Source organism: Gasterosteus aculeatus, chromosome 17 (genome assembly GCF_964276395.1).
Source record: "Gasterosteus aculeatus chromosome 17, fGasAcu3.hap1.1, whole genome shotgun sequence".
NCBI classification, from domain to species: Eukaryota; Metazoa; Chordata; class Actinopteri; order Perciformes; family Gasterosteidae; genus Gasterosteus; species Gasterosteus aculeatus.
The window spans coordinates 21,181,227-21,198,130 of NC_135705.1; the positions used below are offsets into that span (position 1 = coordinate 21,181,227).

At 45.3% G+C, this 16,904-nt stretch overlaps 1 protein-coding gene across 13 annotated transcripts in view; it reads left to right on the top strand.

The window, feature by feature from the left end:
* frmd4ba (FERM domain containing 4Ba) overlaps nucleotides 1–16,904 on the top strand; it is a 31,010-nt gene that overhangs the window by 5,952 nt on the left and 8,154 nt on the right. For 5 of the 13 annotated variants that reach the window (XR_013453245.1, XR_013453246.1, XM_078092449.1 and 2 more), the window contains exons 2-11: nucleotides 6,441–6,506; nucleotides 6,611–6,705; nucleotides 6,806–6,898; nucleotides 7,218–7,302; nucleotides 8,547–8,603; nucleotides 8,932–8,954; nucleotides 12,553–12,636; nucleotides 13,314–13,379; nucleotides 13,810–13,867; nucleotides 14,260–14,346. Coding sequence is in view for 9 of the 13 variants with exons in the window: in XM_078092449.1 (XP_077948575.1) it covers nucleotides 6,441–6,506; nucleotides 6,611–6,705; nucleotides 6,806–6,898; nucleotides 7,218–7,302; nucleotides 8,547–8,603; nucleotides 8,932–8,954; nucleotides 12,553–12,636; nucleotides 13,314–13,379; nucleotides 13,810–13,867; nucleotides 14,260–14,346 (714 nt within the window). In the remaining 4 variants the exon portion in view is untranslated. Of the gene's footprint in view, nucleotides 1–3,223; nucleotides 3,498–6,440; nucleotides 6,507–6,610; nucleotides 6,706–6,805; nucleotides 6,899–7,217; nucleotides 7,303–8,546; nucleotides 8,604–8,931; nucleotides 8,955–12,552; nucleotides 12,637–13,313; nucleotides 13,380–13,809; nucleotides 13,868–14,259; nucleotides 14,347–16,904 lie in introns of those variants that run through there. The other 8 variants (XR_013453244.1, XM_078092445.1, XR_013453243.1 and 5 more) reach the window with 6 other exon arrangements.

Sequence of the window (16,904 nt, forward strand, 5' to 3'; positions counted from 1 at the left end):
GTAGAGAAGTACCGAGGGCCAAAACACACAAAAGCCATAATATTTTATTTCATGGCTACTCCTACATGAAGCCTGCAGAAGCAAAGCCTGCTACATAGAAATGTGGGACATGCTCTGCACATGAGCTGAGGCGGCCGTTTCTCATGTTTTATGGACGTAATCTATTCATCTATGATGTATGAGAACAAATCACCCTCACGGCCGTCATGCTTTCTGACAGCCGTGTCCACCTGCTCCCTCTCTGACCGGGAATCACCGTCTGCAAGTACAACAAGCGAGCAGACGGGGTCCTGTGAGGCCAGCGCGTTGTAATATGTGTGTGTGTGTGTGTGTGGGGGGGTGACAGCTGTCCTCCGCGCTCCACGGAGGCTCACTGTACATGCTAATTGTGTCCCATCCTGAGGTGAACTGTGACGACCTCTGCTGCCCTCGTCGTTCCCGCCTTGTAGATTCCGGCCCATTAACAATGACTCGTAGCAGCCTGCCGGTCTTCATTCCTATTCTGAGTCAGGTCGGTCTGCTGGGGGGCAAAGGGCAGGACATTGGCATGAAGATAATAGGAAACCTCTTCAGGCAGCATCATTTACTAATCCATTCCCAGAACTTAACGTATTTCCCCTTTTCAGTCCCGGGGGGCTCGTGACCCCCTCGGTTTCTCCATCTGCTGGCTGTGAAGGAGCCCTGCTGCTGAGCAACATGTCAGCCACTGCCAATGATTGTGCATCAGAGAGGGAAAGAATGAGCCTTTAAGTGAGCACAGAACGGGAGTGACTTCATGGGGGGTGACGGACTGCGGCGTGAGGTCATGGTGTTTACAGTCAGAGGGAGGACGGAGACAGCAGCAGTGTATACTGCGTTACAATGAACCACGTCTGTGTGGTCGAGCACTTTACCCCCCATATATATATATAGATATATATACACTAAAGAATATTACAGCACAGCTGCTTTGGCTTCAGAGTTTAAAGGTGGGAAAGTCAGTATAAAGTCAGAGAAAAATGCCTAAAGCTGCAAGAATCAATATTCAAAAACCAACAACAAATCAAATCTTCATGTCTATATGACGCGGGTTGTTGATAGTGACAGAGCGAAGGAGGAGCATCACTTGACGTTTCAGTTCTGTTGCACAGAGAATAGAAACGGACACAAGATGAGAGAACAGAGCGCAGGATTCAGCAGCTCTTCTACTCGACACACAAGGTTGGTGCTCAGTGTCAAATGACAAAGACACAAACCCAAACGAATGCTTGTTGCTGCGTGTCTGGGGGAGACAGCAGTGCCCCCCCCCCCTCACATGTGCGCTATGACATGTACTGCGTGTTCCACTGGAATACAAAAAGCAGTTTTTGTAGCAAGGAATGCGTGATGGTGATTCATACTAAACAGACGACTTGAGGCTGCGGGGCCTCAGCTGGTTGATCCCCCCCATGGGAGGCTCTCTCTGAGCGAACACTCCCACGGATTGATGGTAGACGAGGCCGTTGCCTCTTCCCACATCTTCACCCCCCCCCAAATATACTGGGATCATCTGCTGCCTGCGGGCGTTGGAATACGTGTCCGTGTGTCTGTTCCCTCACATGGAAATAGAACATGTTATATTAGTGTTATAGTGTTTTTACCCCTCACTGCACAGACTGCATTTCACAGCTCTTTTAAAAATCTTACTTTAAAGTGAATTGCTTATTTCTAAATGGAATAAATACATCATGGAAGTGGAATATTGGCAACTAATATTTATATTTTTTACAACTGCATGTGCAGCTGCCGGGGGCATCCGTCCATGTTCATCACTCTGTACACCTTCACAACGGGTCTCTGATGAATCCCATTTTATAAAAAATGGATCCAGTTCTTGCAGTGGATTACAGCACCAATAGTACTTAATCCTGTTGGATCATTTTCTGCACACAAAGGAACGAACGTCTTATAGCACATTTGCTTCGTCGGTGTTATTGCTGGTGTCACTCTGCACATCGTTTTTCTTTTTCTTGCCAGCACATATTTATTACATATTCTGTAAGAGATTTTCATGCCCTCATAGACCACGTGGAATGTATTTCCAGAGAATCTGGCTGACTTGCTAGAAAAAGAAGAATTAAAGACATTGTTGTTTAGTCAGGAGTGAGCGTCCTTGTACACTATTGTGTGTTTGTTTACTTGTACATTATCGACGCTGCAGAACGGCCTCTCGTACCTTAAAGCTTAGATAGTCTAGTTTTAGTTTGTAGAATATTTCATTTCACTGATTTCACTCCTGCTAGTGTCTCTTTTTGACCTTTGCCCCATGTTGCTGTAAACCTTGTGAATTTCTCCTCTGATCTTGGCAACCAAGCAGATGAGCGTGTTTCAGAACTCCTTCTTTGAGAGCGCACACACACACACACACACACACACACACACACACACACGGAAGGTGCCTCTGCTCAGCCCGGTCCGTTCCCTGCCTGCAATGGTGCACTACAGCTCGGGTCACGTGTTTGTGTACATTATCTTTGGGTAATGCCTCTGCAATGATAGCAGAGGAGGCAGAAAGGGTCACGCATGATCTGCCTTTGCCCTGTTTTGGGGGATTATTGACAGTCGAATCCTCCACTGAGACGAGTCAATGAAGGAGCCTCATTTGGACCCCCAGCGGGATGCTGTTCCCGCTGAGAGTCTTCTCCTCTCTGCATCGCTCTTCTCAGTATTCTCAGACCTGTTGATCGGAATCAGGTGTTCGGCCCGCGTGGAACGTTTGTTTATTGGTGGCAGCTGTGCAAAGGAAGACGTCTGGTCGCGAGTCTGAAGCCTCCCGTTCTGACATCGAAGCCTCCTCTGAATGTTTCTTCCCCCTGCGGTTTCACTTTTGGTCAGTTCTGCATCCAAACGGGACTAATTGTTTTGAGTGTTGCTGCAGAATATGATGGGATGGGTGGAGATGTCTGGCCTCCTCAAGAAGTTGCCCCCACAGCTCAGACACATTTGTACCAGACACATTTGCAGACAATGAATTTGAAATGCGAGCTGAAATCCAACGACAAATTAAAAATGAAGTCACTCAAAGTTTAAGAGTGTTGTTGTGTTTTTGTGTATACGAGGGAGCCTTGTGGTTCCGTCCTGCCCTCCCCGGCCCCCCCTTTACTATGAGGCAGTGTTTTGGACCGGGGCCCAGGACCGAGCCTGAAGCACGCTGCTCCAGCCTCTCCGGAGCGCCGACTCTCACTGACATCACGTCAGCTGGGGAGACATAGTGGACCATGTGTGTTGGTGGAGTCTAGCTGCAAAGGGCTCCGCGGATCCTCCTCTCTCCGGGTTCCCGAGCCGTGAGCCGCCGTCAGTAGAAAAGGTGGGACGCCATGGCGGTGCGCATCATTCGCGGGATGGAAGACGTGGTGGCGTCGAGCAGCCAGCTGGTCTGGAGCGTGGCGCATCAGACCCTGAGGAGGTGGTACAGTCGGGGGCTGATGCCGTGCAGACGCTTACTAGAAGCCTGGTTCGGGATTGGAAAGTGCTACCAGGTATGACATGGATGCAGTTTAAATACAGCAGCTTTAACATGTGGGATTAATTAGTGAGCCACACATGGATTTCTATAATCACCCATTGCGTTTTTATGGCTTTGATTGGCCGTAACCTCCCTTCAAGAGTTGAGCGAGTCGTCTGGCTCATTAGTGTATGCATGTGTTTGTTTGTGTTTGTTTGTGTGAGTCACCGTGCCTGTTTACTCTTAACGAGGGTCTCTCCCCGACACACATGGACGTCATTAGAAAAGCAGCGTGCGCCGTTTGATCTCGCTGTCAGAACCATGAGGAGAACTTTCCATGAAGTGCTTTGTTGCTGCAGCACCTGATCGCCGTCGCTGCGTTTGCTACTCGTGTTCTTTGCTTTCTCCCAGACCCCCGCCTGCACGTCTTTGCACTTTGTTTTTTTTATTCATCGTCTCAAAATTACAAAAGCAATGACGTAAAAGAAAATCTGTAAATACTGACTAATTTAAGATAGATGAGAATATACAGATCAGCTCTCTCAATGAGTGAGTTCTACGAAGTACCACAAATACTACATCTGTTTAATCTGCTTTCCCTTTTCTGATGATTTCTGATTGTTAACTGTAATCTTTAGTGGAAGAAGGATTCACAACCTGTATTGAAGTTGCAATGCTACTCTATAAAAAGACAAATACTCCAATAGAGTTCTGTGTCATGCATGTTATAGATACATAGATACATAGATACATACCGGTATAACTTTTAACGGCCTTACGTACTTTTAAACGAATCATGTGTTTTATTTGTAAATGTGTTGTATCTATAGATGAAAAATGTCCCTCTGACATCTGGCGGAGTAAAGGTGTGACGCAGAATGGAATGCAGGGGGGGGGACAGGTCGGTGTGGCTGGAGGGGTCACGTCCAGACGGACACCACCGAGGCCTGACAGAGCTTAAGAGGGTTGACCTCGTTGACCTCGTTGACACCGTCGCGACCTTTTCTTTTCATCATCTGGGACCTGTGAAGGTCTCTCCTCAGCTGGTCCGAGGGATAAAGTGGATAAAGGTGTCTTTGAAAACTATAGCGGCTTATATTTAACGGTAGATTCTCATTTTTTTAAGAATTCATTTGAGGTTTTTGGAATTCTTTGAAGCGGGATTGAGTGTTCAGGGAAGGAGATTTGGATTTGGAGAAATGTGCACAGATCTTGAAGGTGAATCTGAAATCGGTTGGCTGGCTGTGAGCTTGATAGACTGATAACTGGAGGCCTTTGTCCCTTTATGTTTTATGTCTGTGCCACTGGACCGTCACAACAGTGAAAGGGCTCCTTCAGTGATTAATCCCAGATTAAACGATGGAACACGTAGCCGGTTCATCTCCCCCATCAGGACAGAACCGTACATCACTCTGTGGTTCGGGGCGTCGAAGGAGAAGCAGTTTGTGTGGTGTAGACGTGAGACAGCCGCTCTGTTGTGGTGCAGAGAACAATGTGTCCCAGTACAGAGTGAGGCTCATCGCCACGCCAGGGCGCGTCCCTCCATACTACGGTCACGCCAAACGCCAACGGGACCCTCACTTTCCAACGCAGAGGCCAAACATTTGGATACCACATGTTTTGCTCTGAAGTCTCAGAAACAGAAAAGGGCGTCCCGGACACATTCCTGGGTATCAACAACAGACCGTTCAGGTTCCTCCCCACGTCACCCAGATGAAAAGTCAGTGTCAGGATAACGTTCTCAGAATGATGGAATAAGATCGCCCCCTTTTTTTATAGTACAACCAAGACCCTTTTTTCTGACTGTACTAATGCTAATCTCTCATCCAATAAAAGGCATATTTAACTCTCCAATATTATTGTAAAGCATCTTGTAGAGTTTACTAATTGAATAAGTGTTTTTATTGTTTTTTAAAAGCTTGTGGAGATGCTTTAAGCCAAATATTATCTGCCGATGTCTACTTTTGATATTGCCTCCAGGGGACGCCAGAGTCAAGGATACAAAATGCATATAGTGGCTTTAACTATGACCTGAGTTGCCTCATCATGTGGTGAGTTAGTAGATTATTACCACTGATGTGGAAAAATACCATTAGTTACTTTTTCAAACACAAGTCACGCAGGGTTTTGCTGCTCCGGCACTCGAGCAGCAGCTTATCGCCTCGGCAGGAGGCGGGTTCAGACTGCTTGCCCATCTCTTATGGTGACTAATGCATAAGGAACCAACTTTAGGAACGCAGACACAGAAATCCAAATTGCTACATTACATACGATTTCCTAAATTATTTCTGTCATTTTGTAACGTTTTTCCCGCAGCACTAAAATAGATTATACGGACACCACTTCATCTGAATTTCTAAAAACACAATTAGAATATTGTAAAACAATAGCTTTCACACACTGAAATATGACAAATATGCATCACCAGAATAATATTTGTCCTGCAATTAAAGGCAGATCTGCTGACTGCAACGGAATGAATCATGAAGCCATTCAGCTTAAACAAAGCAGCGGGAAGTCAATTAAAGTCCTGTACCAGGACTTCATTGTCCTTTGGTTTTGTTTCTTACCGGCTGAGGGACACGTTGGATGTTGACAATTCAGAGTTTTTCACATCAGACCAGCGTTGCGGCGGAGGAAGGATATGTGGGCGAGAAAGACAATAGCATGTGTGGAGACACTTTGCAGTCTTTGTTTATGGCTCACGGTGCTGCTATAAAGAGCCGATTTATGGCTGAATTTCCCGGTGCACTTTTTTTCTTTCAAAAACGGATAATTGCGTGCAATGCCTTTGATGTTATAGAGGTTACATCCCATATGGACGCTTAACGGATCCTCTCATTCTTTCAACACAAACACATTTTATTCCCTGGGCTAAAATAGATGAAGCATGCACGGCTTCGAGTGGCGAGGATCTGCTTTGGCACTTACTGTGTTACTTTGCAGGAATTGTCTAATGTTGTCCCTCCTCCTCTAGATGACCGAGGGCCGACTGTGTCAGGTTCACCTCCTCGATGGCAGGAAGCTGGAGCTGCTGGTTCAGGTAGAGGTTCCTGCCGACCAAAGTTTTAAACCTCATGGCATGCCGGATACATTTTAACATACAAATCTAAACTGATCTCATGTGTCTTAATACAAACTTTCCAGCCAAGGCTGTTGTCCCGTGAGCTGTTAGATCTGGTGGCCTCACATTTTAACCTGAAGGAGAAAGAATACTTTGGTTTGAGCTTCATAGATGACACGTACGTGCATTTAACAATACTATTGGCATTTTATGAGCAAAGAGTGCAATGTACAATAGCAGTATTCCAACACATGATTTGCTCTTCTCCCCCTGACCAGTGGCCAGAGTAACTGGCTCCAGCTGGATCGTAAGGTCTTGGATCATGACTTCTCCAAGACGTCAGGGCCTGCAGAACTCAGGTTCCTGGTGAGGTGAGTGCTCTCCCTGCCAAGGCTTAATACAAAATACAGCTTTATTAAAAACGTCGGCCTATACTCATGATTGGAAATGTCAATATTTGATATATGAGACTGTTGTGAGTAATAAAGTCCTGATATGAAGCTGGTTGGTATTTTTGAGCTAAATGGCCTGAAGGACTTGTCCCCACCAGCAGGTGGCAGTAATGGAACCAGTTTGCACTGGTTTGCTGTGTGATTGCTGAACTGTGTTTGACACAATGAAGTCTGTGTTGCATTGATATTGTACCTTGAGTGAGCTTTGCTGACCCCCCATAAAACAAACTCTTTACAGGTTTTATATTGAGAAAATCACCTTCTTGAAAGAAAACACAACAGTGGAGCTGTTCTTCCTGAACGCTAAATCTTTAGTGTTTAATGTAAGTGGTTTTAAACATTTCTTTTCTGATAAACTCTCATGGGATATACATTGTTGTTATCCTTGTAACCAAATTCGACCTGACGTAGAGGTCCAGATCATTTAACGCAATTATTTGCTATCTTAAGATGTCTAATCGAACTATCAATCTGCCATCATTCTTGATTTACCAAAGACTAATAAGACTTTATTCTGCTAGAGGTTCTAGGTCAGATGATGATAGTGTTTCATCATATAACATTACCTCTATATTACACATGCATTGTGTACATTGTTCATTTCCAAACAGGCTTTTCTTTTTTTCAAACATCATGGCCTAAACTGGCCTATGTTATCTCTATACTTGTATTGTGCACATGTAATGTTGAGTATCCAGTATTTACTTTTCTTACTATTTATTTGAGGAAATACAAGTCTTTTTATCATTTACATTGTGAAAAACTGAAGCTCTGCATATTACAAATCCAACGGTTTTCACGTATGCTGCTTTCAAATACTGTTGGACATTTTACTGTTTTGCCTAAAATTTTACCGTCATTTAAGAAATATATTAATATTGAATGCAGTGTTTGGGAATTTTATTTAAAATACCCTACACTGTGGTCATAGGGTAGCGAAAAGGTAAAATATCAGGTTATCATTTACATAGAATTGTGTTTTGGCGTTTGAGGGTAATTTGTTAAGAATTGATTATGTCCCAATAGAGTGCAAACGTTAAATTCAATCATTCACGTGGGAATTATAGCAGGACGACTGACTACTAAGTGTTTTCTCTAAACAATGTTATAGTTGTTACAGTTGCATCTGAGACTTTTTGAACTGCACGAGAGGCACGTGAACGCAGCATGTGATCAGACCTTTCAGTGCCGTTTCTTTCGCGGGGAGAGCAGACGGTCGCCCCGGGAGACGGAGACTGTTGAACCTGCTTTCGGACCGTACCACTTTACTGAGGGGGGCTGTAGCTTCAGGCAGGATCTTCAACGTGCCTCTCCAAGCACCACTGTGTGTTTTGTCGGTTAGTAAAAGCGTAATGCTGACTCGGGTGCCGAGCCGCTGGATTAAACACACTTCCCGGAGAGTTTCACACTCCGCATTGCCCCCCGCGGCATTGGTTCGGTCGGTAACGGTGGGACGGAGAGGTACGGGACGGGGAGATTCTCCCTCAAGTCAAGTGTTTCGGTCGGACTGCATTTTGTACGAGCGTACAGACCCCGTTCATTTTACCTATTGTTTTAATTACAACAGGAGACCATCGAAGTGGAAAGTGAACATGTTTTCAAGTTAGCCGCGTTCGCATTGCAGGTAAGGAAGAGTTACTCGATATTTTGTCACTCACCGCAAACGTGAATGAAGACGGTTGGTCACGTAACATTTGAAAACACTTGTCTCCTGCTTACGTCGGCTATTGTTAAATCTATTTTATTTTATACCTACTTGTTTTGACGTTGTGTTAACTCGAGCTATTAGAGCAATTAAAACGTGTTTAATTGTGTTGTGGTGCTACGTTATCCCCGTGTTGCCCCGGGTTAACGTTAGCTAACATTAGCATAACTGTGAACTTATTGGGTGCTTTTGAAGTCTCGCATTTTCTCTTAGTGCTCTTACTAACTGCGCTATCTTATCTTTTAAGGAGGCCAAAGGAGAATATACCAGGTAAGAAGTTATCAATTATCATTAAAACGCAAAACCGCATGTTAACTAACGTTAAAGGGTTTTTGCCTCAACACCGAGCAGTCAGTCATTTCTTACGTGTTTACGCTGAGCAGTTCAGGGTCAATTAGCTGGAAAGAAATAGCGGTGTAAATACACGTCAGGTACAACATGCTATGCCTTTTCTGTTTGTTTTAATGTAAAGTTCCATGTTATACCATTTTCAAAACATGTTCGTCATCCTTTCGCCTTTTCGTAAAGTCGCGCAGTTGAACGCTAACTTCACAAACCGGGTTTGTTTCTGATCTGTGGAAAGGAAGCAGCTTCTGGTTATCGAGTGTTTGGTCAGTGTTCAGCCCACAAACCTCGACTGTACATGCAGTTAATGTTCAACTTGACTGCCAGATTTTATTTTCACTGTTACTTCCCAGAGTCAATAATTCCCTTCTGATGTGACATTGAAGTGAACCCGGCTGGCCTGCTGCCATCCACGTGGTCCACACGGTTCTTTTAAAATCCAAACACTTGTTCTTTGTCACAATGTGGACCATCGAGGTAGACACACTTCAACCAAGCCGTTCAAAGGCAGTTCTTTTAAATGTCACGCATTTGAAAAACATATTTGGACATCACGTCCCAGGGGATGCTGGGGGGAGAATATGTACCTGGATAATCTGTGCACTAGTGGAGACAATGTGGTCATTGTGTGGCGTTCCCTCATGGGCTCGACCTGCTGATAAGGTATGTTTCTTTTATTTGCTGTCCGTAGGGGTGAAGGGCGCTGGCTGTGATTAGTAAACACTGTCCGAGTTGGTGACTGAGCAGGTTAAAGCAGCACAACCTGTGTGTTGTCCCACCGCTCTCCCTCTGTCCGTCCATTATGTGGACACAAAGATTTGTGCTCTGTGAGGATCGGCCCTACTATGGTTTGAATGGCCGTGCGTGCAGTGCGGAAAATGCAGTTCGACCTCTCGTCAAACTATTGCTTTTTCTTCTCTTGCAAAATCACACACAGGCTTTGTTTGCTCCTCCTCATTGACCCACCCGATTATTAGTCCTCATTGATCCGATGCACATTAATTACTTTGCAGATTTTGTAGTTTTATTTCCTGGATGTTTTGATTTGAAGCTACACGGCTAAAGTGCAGTCCGAGGTCTGATCTTTCAACTCATGTGGGTGTAAGGATAGGCTGCACTTTGTTCTTACTTTGAAAGCACAATAAAAGACAAGCTGCCAACAAATCTGGAAGAATCCGTGTAGATGGGAGTGTGTCCAGATCAAGCTGTTTTCGTCTGTATTCGCACAGATTATACTTTCTCCTTGCTCATTCCACGATGTTATCCAGACAGTAGATTTTAAATTACTCTCAGTCAAGTTGTTTTTCTCAAACTGTATTTAGTTGAGTGTACTAAGGGCCCGAAGATGTAACACTGTTATCGTAGAAATGTATCCCCCGCTGTCCCGTGGAAGCATTTTCTCATTCCCTGTCTGCAATGTCCGTTTAACTACTTCTTTGAGAGAAAAGGCCCAGTAAATCCCCTCATAAAGCATATAATATAAAAGTGTCTCCTCCACGCTGTATCAGCAAAGGGCTCTGGAGCAGTGAGATTATCTGCAAAGGAGTTATGGAGACCTCCTCCTCCTACAGTTGGCTGCCTTAAGAGGGATGAGCCAAGACCCACTGTCCAATGGTAGACAACTTGGCGTCAAGAGGACTCACTGTTATTGTGGTGCTGTGGGCCAACCCCCCCTGCTGTGCTTTGAATAAAGCGCCATCAGGTTTCGCATTGTGCTCGTATCAGAAATCCCCTGGCTCGCTGTTGGATAGCATCTTGCAGTACTGAATCACACCACCTGCAGGTTTAATCCACAGCCGATTGCCATGAATTAAAACTCCTCGCTAATGAAAGAGTTTGCAGAAAAGTGTAGGAAATCCTAAATGAATTGTTGTCTTGTCAGTTTTAAAACTAACCGACCAAGGGGTTTTATTTTGTACTTGTCATTGACTTCAAAAGTGAGTTGGAGTCATTGCCTCTGCCACTATGAGTTGACTCCTGTTACTTTAAAGCAACTGATAACACAATGTGTGTTCAGATGTTTACATTGACCAACGTTCCTCCCGGACAGTGTGCAGGTGTAGCCTGTAGTTAGTGGCTCATTCACAGCAACCGGCCCTCTCATTGTGCTCCTTCCATAGTCACCACGTCTCAGCCGCGCAGAATAGCTGACACGTGAGTATGATCACCCCCCCACGCTGGGCCGGCTGCTGGAATGGCCCCCGCGCTGCAGATAACCGACGTGGTAATGAATTCCAGATTGCTGACGGGGCAACGTGACTGTGGAGTAGATCACCCAGACAACGCCAGGCCCCAGCCGTAAAACGCACGCCATCAAACCCCAAGCAAAGTGCCGCGGCAGCAGAACCCAGTCAGAACCCAGGAGAGGTAGTTACAGGGAAGAGCGGTTCAAGTGCCTCTGGCCTTACAGCGGCTCAGCTTTGTGTTTGTTTGGTAAGCTGCCTCACTTACCTGAATCATTATGGTCCTGTGGTACCATGTCAGCGGCTGTTCAAAAGAACAGCACTTCAGTTGGTGTCCAAGGCAAATAGCCATTGGCCATAACTCATCCAATGTTAGTTCCGTTGGGGTTGTTGTTATAGATGGAGGATGTTCTCCGAGTCCACATCATGTACAGTCTGACTTACACATTTGAGTTTGTCTCCGAGGCTCCCGGCAGGTTTGTCACTGTGATGGGGCTCCAATGCTTTGCAACACAGGGAGAGGCTGCCAAGTGCTCGTGATTGGCTTTTGTCCAGGTCTCCGTGGGCTGGCCGGTCCTTTTTGTCCAGCTGAAACTGTAGATCCTGTACGAGTACCCATGGTTCACTATTGAATACCTGGTGACGAACAGCACAGTTTGTCTGAACCGATAGGATGGCCAGTTTCTCTGTTTAGTACTTACGGATTTTGGCAGAGTTTGCGAGTGAAACCAATGGGGACCAGTTGCATCTGTCATGGTGTGAATCAATATAAAGTAGTAGAGAGTCAACGGGAGGAGTTTATCACTGCTGAGAACCTGCATGACATGGCTTTGATTTCTCAGATCTCGTGCTCGGCCTCTTTAAAAGGCTTCCTGTGATTTAAAGGCCCTGCATGTGTTTTTATAAGCGATGTCTGGCAAGACATGAGTGAAGCTCAAGTTTAGTCTTGGCAAGTAGTACTACTATTTATAGATAAGAAAGATGAAAATCATATCCTGACACTGCTCCTTTCTAAAGGTTTGAAAGCGTGAATTATCCCTGTCCTGCCTGAAGGGAGAAGAGTAAACCTCCCTGTGAAAATAAGAACAGGGGCAAATGTCCTCTACACATTTTTAGACTTTGAGTTGAGATTCTACCTTCACTTTCCTTCAGTATACTGGTTTAAAACACTCGTTTCAGTGCATTGCAGGTTATGATAGATGTCTAAATGCAGACATTGTCATCGTATAGGGCAGCTAGTAGTTAGCTACACCATGGTGAGTGTAAAAAATGACTTTTTGTTGTTGAAGGAATGCATTAGCCGTTTCTTAATGTCTGTTCATGATTATTTTTCTTGTCAGTGCTGACACGGCCAGATCAGACCTGAAGCAGCTCCCAGTTCTGCCCACCAGAGTCTTGAGGGAGCACCCGTCTCTCAATTTCTGGTGAGTCAATCCCTTCCTCCACGAGATATGCGTCACAATTCACATGTAAATAGCCTCTGTGGTCATTGCCACTTGGTTGCACAAAGCAGCAAATTCCCCAGCACAGCAGCCTTGAGTGTCAAGATAGCGGTCCGGTTTTGCCTCTGATGGGGTAACTATTTAATGCCTGAGTTGTTAATTATGTTTGCCCATTAGCCCCTGCAAGCACACGTGGAGCCGCTGGCTATCTAAAGGATTGTTGTCCGTCTCTTTAATCCACACTCACTGCTTTTTCTTGTGTCTTCTCCTCTGCTTGTCCCCTCTTCATCTGGCTAAATGGTCACCCGATGCTGCGGCAGCAGCTACGTTCAGTTTAACATCCAAATTGAAATCTTTTTTTTGGCACACATGAACACATCCATCTTTCTCAGTCTCTGTCTCTTTGTCTGTTAAGCCGCAGTCGGTTTGCAGTCTCGCTATGGTATTAAAGGGGATGATTGCAGTGGCGAGTAAATGGGATGCATTTGCAGGAGAGGTAGATCAGAGCCATCCGCGGGCCAGTGGGCCAGACGGCATTTTCTGCATGAGCAGACAGAATGTGTGTCAAAGAAAGAGCCCTCTCACAATCCCTCTTTGGCTGGAATGGAAAACACTTGATGGATTATTCATTACATTTTTTTATATATATCCGTTTGCAGTGAGGACAAAGTGATTGAACACTACACGAAACTGAAGGGACTGACCAGAGGACAAGCCATTGTGCAGTAAGTTCAGAACAACTACTATTTCTTTTAGGATCACCTGTGTCGCCCAAAAGCGATGAACCAGTTCTCCAGCGCCTCCTGTTTAACCTCATGCGTCTGCACCGGGTGGCTGTTGTCAGCACGCCAGGAGGTGCTCGTCGACTAGGCGCCCAGCCTTGGGAGGGAGTCGGTCCTCCCGTGTGCTTTCTTTGTATTGTAACTCCGAGCAAGCGAGGGTCATTTACTGTGGGGTTGATTTGTGCCCTTGAACCGATCAATGAACTCTCCATCCGTCAGGCACCCGAAACAAATCGGCCTGCCGCTGCAAACTGCTTTGGCTTCTCAATGACTGCCGCTTAAAGCCCGCTCCATCTGCGGTTAAACAGCCACCCGTTGACCGTGATGAAGTGTAAATGGAGATCTTGTTAACCTGTTCCCTTCTTCTCCAAAGGTATCTGGCCCTCGTGGAGTCCCTGCCGACGTACGGAGTCCATTATTACCCAGTGAAGGTAACAGTGGTGCCCCGAGTCATGAAGTAGCTTAACTTGATGTCATCTTCATTTCATTTTTCAGAATTCCTCCTTGAATTAAAAAAGAAATCCAGTAAAGCACCGCAGCACATTTAGTAACCTCACCTTTACTTGTTTCCTGCAACTTTCTCAACCAAGCCTTATTAAATCAAGGTGTCTGAGGAGATCAAACAGGGGTGTTAAAATGACTCAGTCAGGCTCACACAGATTCAAAGGCCTTCATTGTATTTAATCTCTTCTTTTGTTGCTATTGTTGTGACCCTAATGGGATAATTGCTTTGGTAACACGCCTCTTCTTCTTTTTTCAACTCTTTCCAATAAAGCTGCCTGTAGTGAGCGGTGGTCTGATTTGTGCGTGTGCTTTCTTGCAGGATAAGCAGGGACTGCCATGGTGGCTGGGAGTCAGCTACAAGGGCATCGGTCAGTACGATTTGCAGGATAAACTGAAGCCGAGGAAGGTAGGCTGGCTTCTTTTTTTACAGCTTCTCTATTTTATAACTATTTTCTAACCGTGCCTCTCGTTAGCTGGTTAATGATCCATCCACACTGTAAAGGAAGACCCTGGTTCCCATGTCAGTCAGGACCACGAGGAAGACGGATGGGAAAACGTGTTGGAGTATCAGTATGTGCTACGTGCAGTCAAGGCTGTAGGCATACGAGCAAATAGAGCACGTCGCAGGTTATCGCGTTAAGTTTAAAGCGGAGTGGACACAACAGAGGTTTGGGTACTATGAAAGTAATGTGAAATACCATTTATCGCAGGTACTTGTGTATAAAAACCGTTGAGTTTTACTATTATGTCCCGCCCCTTTCGGTTCCCTGCAGCACTACCTTTTTGAGTTTGTACTTTGTACTCAAGCTCAATGTTTGTGTAACGTGATAATGTCCCAAACAAGTGTTTGTCTCCAGCGTCTTTCAGTGGCTGTAGCTGCATGGCAGACCTTTTGACTTAGCAGAGTGTGCTGTTGCAGCGTGGCCTTAATGGCTACGTCTGTCCCGACCCTCCTTGGGAAGGTGTAATTATGTCCTCTGTGGGAAGCAGCAGACCTCTGGCACTGTGCCAGCCAGGTGGGTGGGCGTTTGGAGCTGGGGGACCGATACCGGGTTTCGGTGAGTGTTTTTGATAGAGAATTGTTTCCTTATACGGTTTACTCACCTACTGATGCTTGGAAATGTGTGGCTCCTTTGCGTCTGCCTCTCAGGGTGTCCTCTGTGTCTGGAGCCTCTTGTATTCACCCATCCCTTCTCCGCATGCTGCCGTCATTATGTTAATCTACCTGTCTGTGTGTCTTGGAGGGAACACAATTGATCAAACCATGCAGAACAATTCTCTGTGTAGAGGTGAAGCTAGCGGGAAGTCAGGAGTTTAAAGTTGTGTCATTTTTATTTTTCTACATTTTTCATTAATTGAAAAATCCTTAATGCATTAACACAACATTAGCACTCAAAAGCCCACTCTGCCTGCCCTGTAAAAGGAAAGTGCTATTCACATTTAGTAATATGAATACTGTTATTTCCATGACGTGTCTTCATGTAGTGTATGTAAGCAGACAAAGGGCAGAGAACAAAACAAACAGAAGTATTCTGTAAGGAGAGGATGAGTTAAAGTATTTCATGTGAGCAACGTATGTACGATGGAAGCCGCTGGCTGGTCCACACTCCGTTCTTCCTGAATCAATCAGCACTCTGGTGTCCCTCCCAGTGAGACCTCATGCAGGTCTCAGGTCATATGTGCTGCACATATGATGAGACAGCTGAAGCAAAATAAAACTGCTTGTGGGTAATAGAGACATGAAAGAACTGTCTTAGTTTCATGTAAATACTTTGAAATAAAAACTGAACTCTTCCTCCACCCGATCCATTTTTTGTTTTATCAAACGCACATTCCGTGTGGTCGTCTTGTCACGTTCTCACAACTTGCAGCGATGCGTCACGCTGAGGAAACGTACAGTTCTGCTCGATGGAGGTGACGTGTTATCTGAAGGTGTGGCGAGTAACTCCGAGCCGCCTGACACATTTTCATCCATGCGAGACATTGCGCCCCTGGGGGGGTTTGGGTTGTGGGTGTGAGCTGGCGTTTCTGGTTTACTTCCAACCCCCCGTAGCAACATGTTTGGCAAAAACAACATTTTTTCACTCAAATTTGAGTGCAGTATTTGTCTGTCGTGTTTGCTGCTTTTAGAAAATGGCTGCTGTTGTTTTCCCTGCGTAAGAGTCAAACTGATGAGTCACCGCTTTGCGTAGCTGCAGAGTAAGTCAAGCTGCTCGTGTGCATAATGATTCCTCCAGTGTTGCACTTTCAGGTTGACAACCTCTTTGGAGAAGGGAATACATCTCTACACTAAAGTAACACTTCTGGAATGTTGAACATTCGGTCTGACTTTTAAAAACAAGTTGTAAATGTACATTGAACACGGATGACAGTTCGTATGAGAGATCAGGAACTAAAAAAATACCCGTGAGGAGTTGAAGCTGCTCTTTGACGGGACTCTGAGGTGTGTCACATACTTTGGCCTGAAGTCACAGGCGAGTCCTGTTGCAGCTCCATGTAAGTTCTGGCACACGGTTTCTCTCAGAGGAAGAAAAAGAGTGTTTACCGTCCCAATAGGCCTTTGTTGCACATCTGTTGTTACCATGTAAATGATGCTGGTGGTTGCGACTACAGGGTGTGAATTGGCATGAGGTCCCGCCTGCGGTGGGGAGAGCTTTTTGGAAGTGTCCTGCTGGCCGGAGGGTTCCCATTGTTCATCCAGTATCATGCTTTGCATTTTACTTGTAGCCTGACGATGTGATGCCTGCAATTATAAAGATAATGTAGTTCTTCTTTGATTATTAATCCAACTCTGTCATTTATCTCTGTCATGGATAGTAGTGGGATATCTTCAAAGTAAAAGAAACATTTACAATTTGTCTGAAATGGAAGCTTCCTATCAAAGTGAATGGACAGGTAAACATGTGGCTTGTTGTCATAGTGCACAGTATTTTCTTCTTGCCCTTTGCCACATGAAAGAAAAGC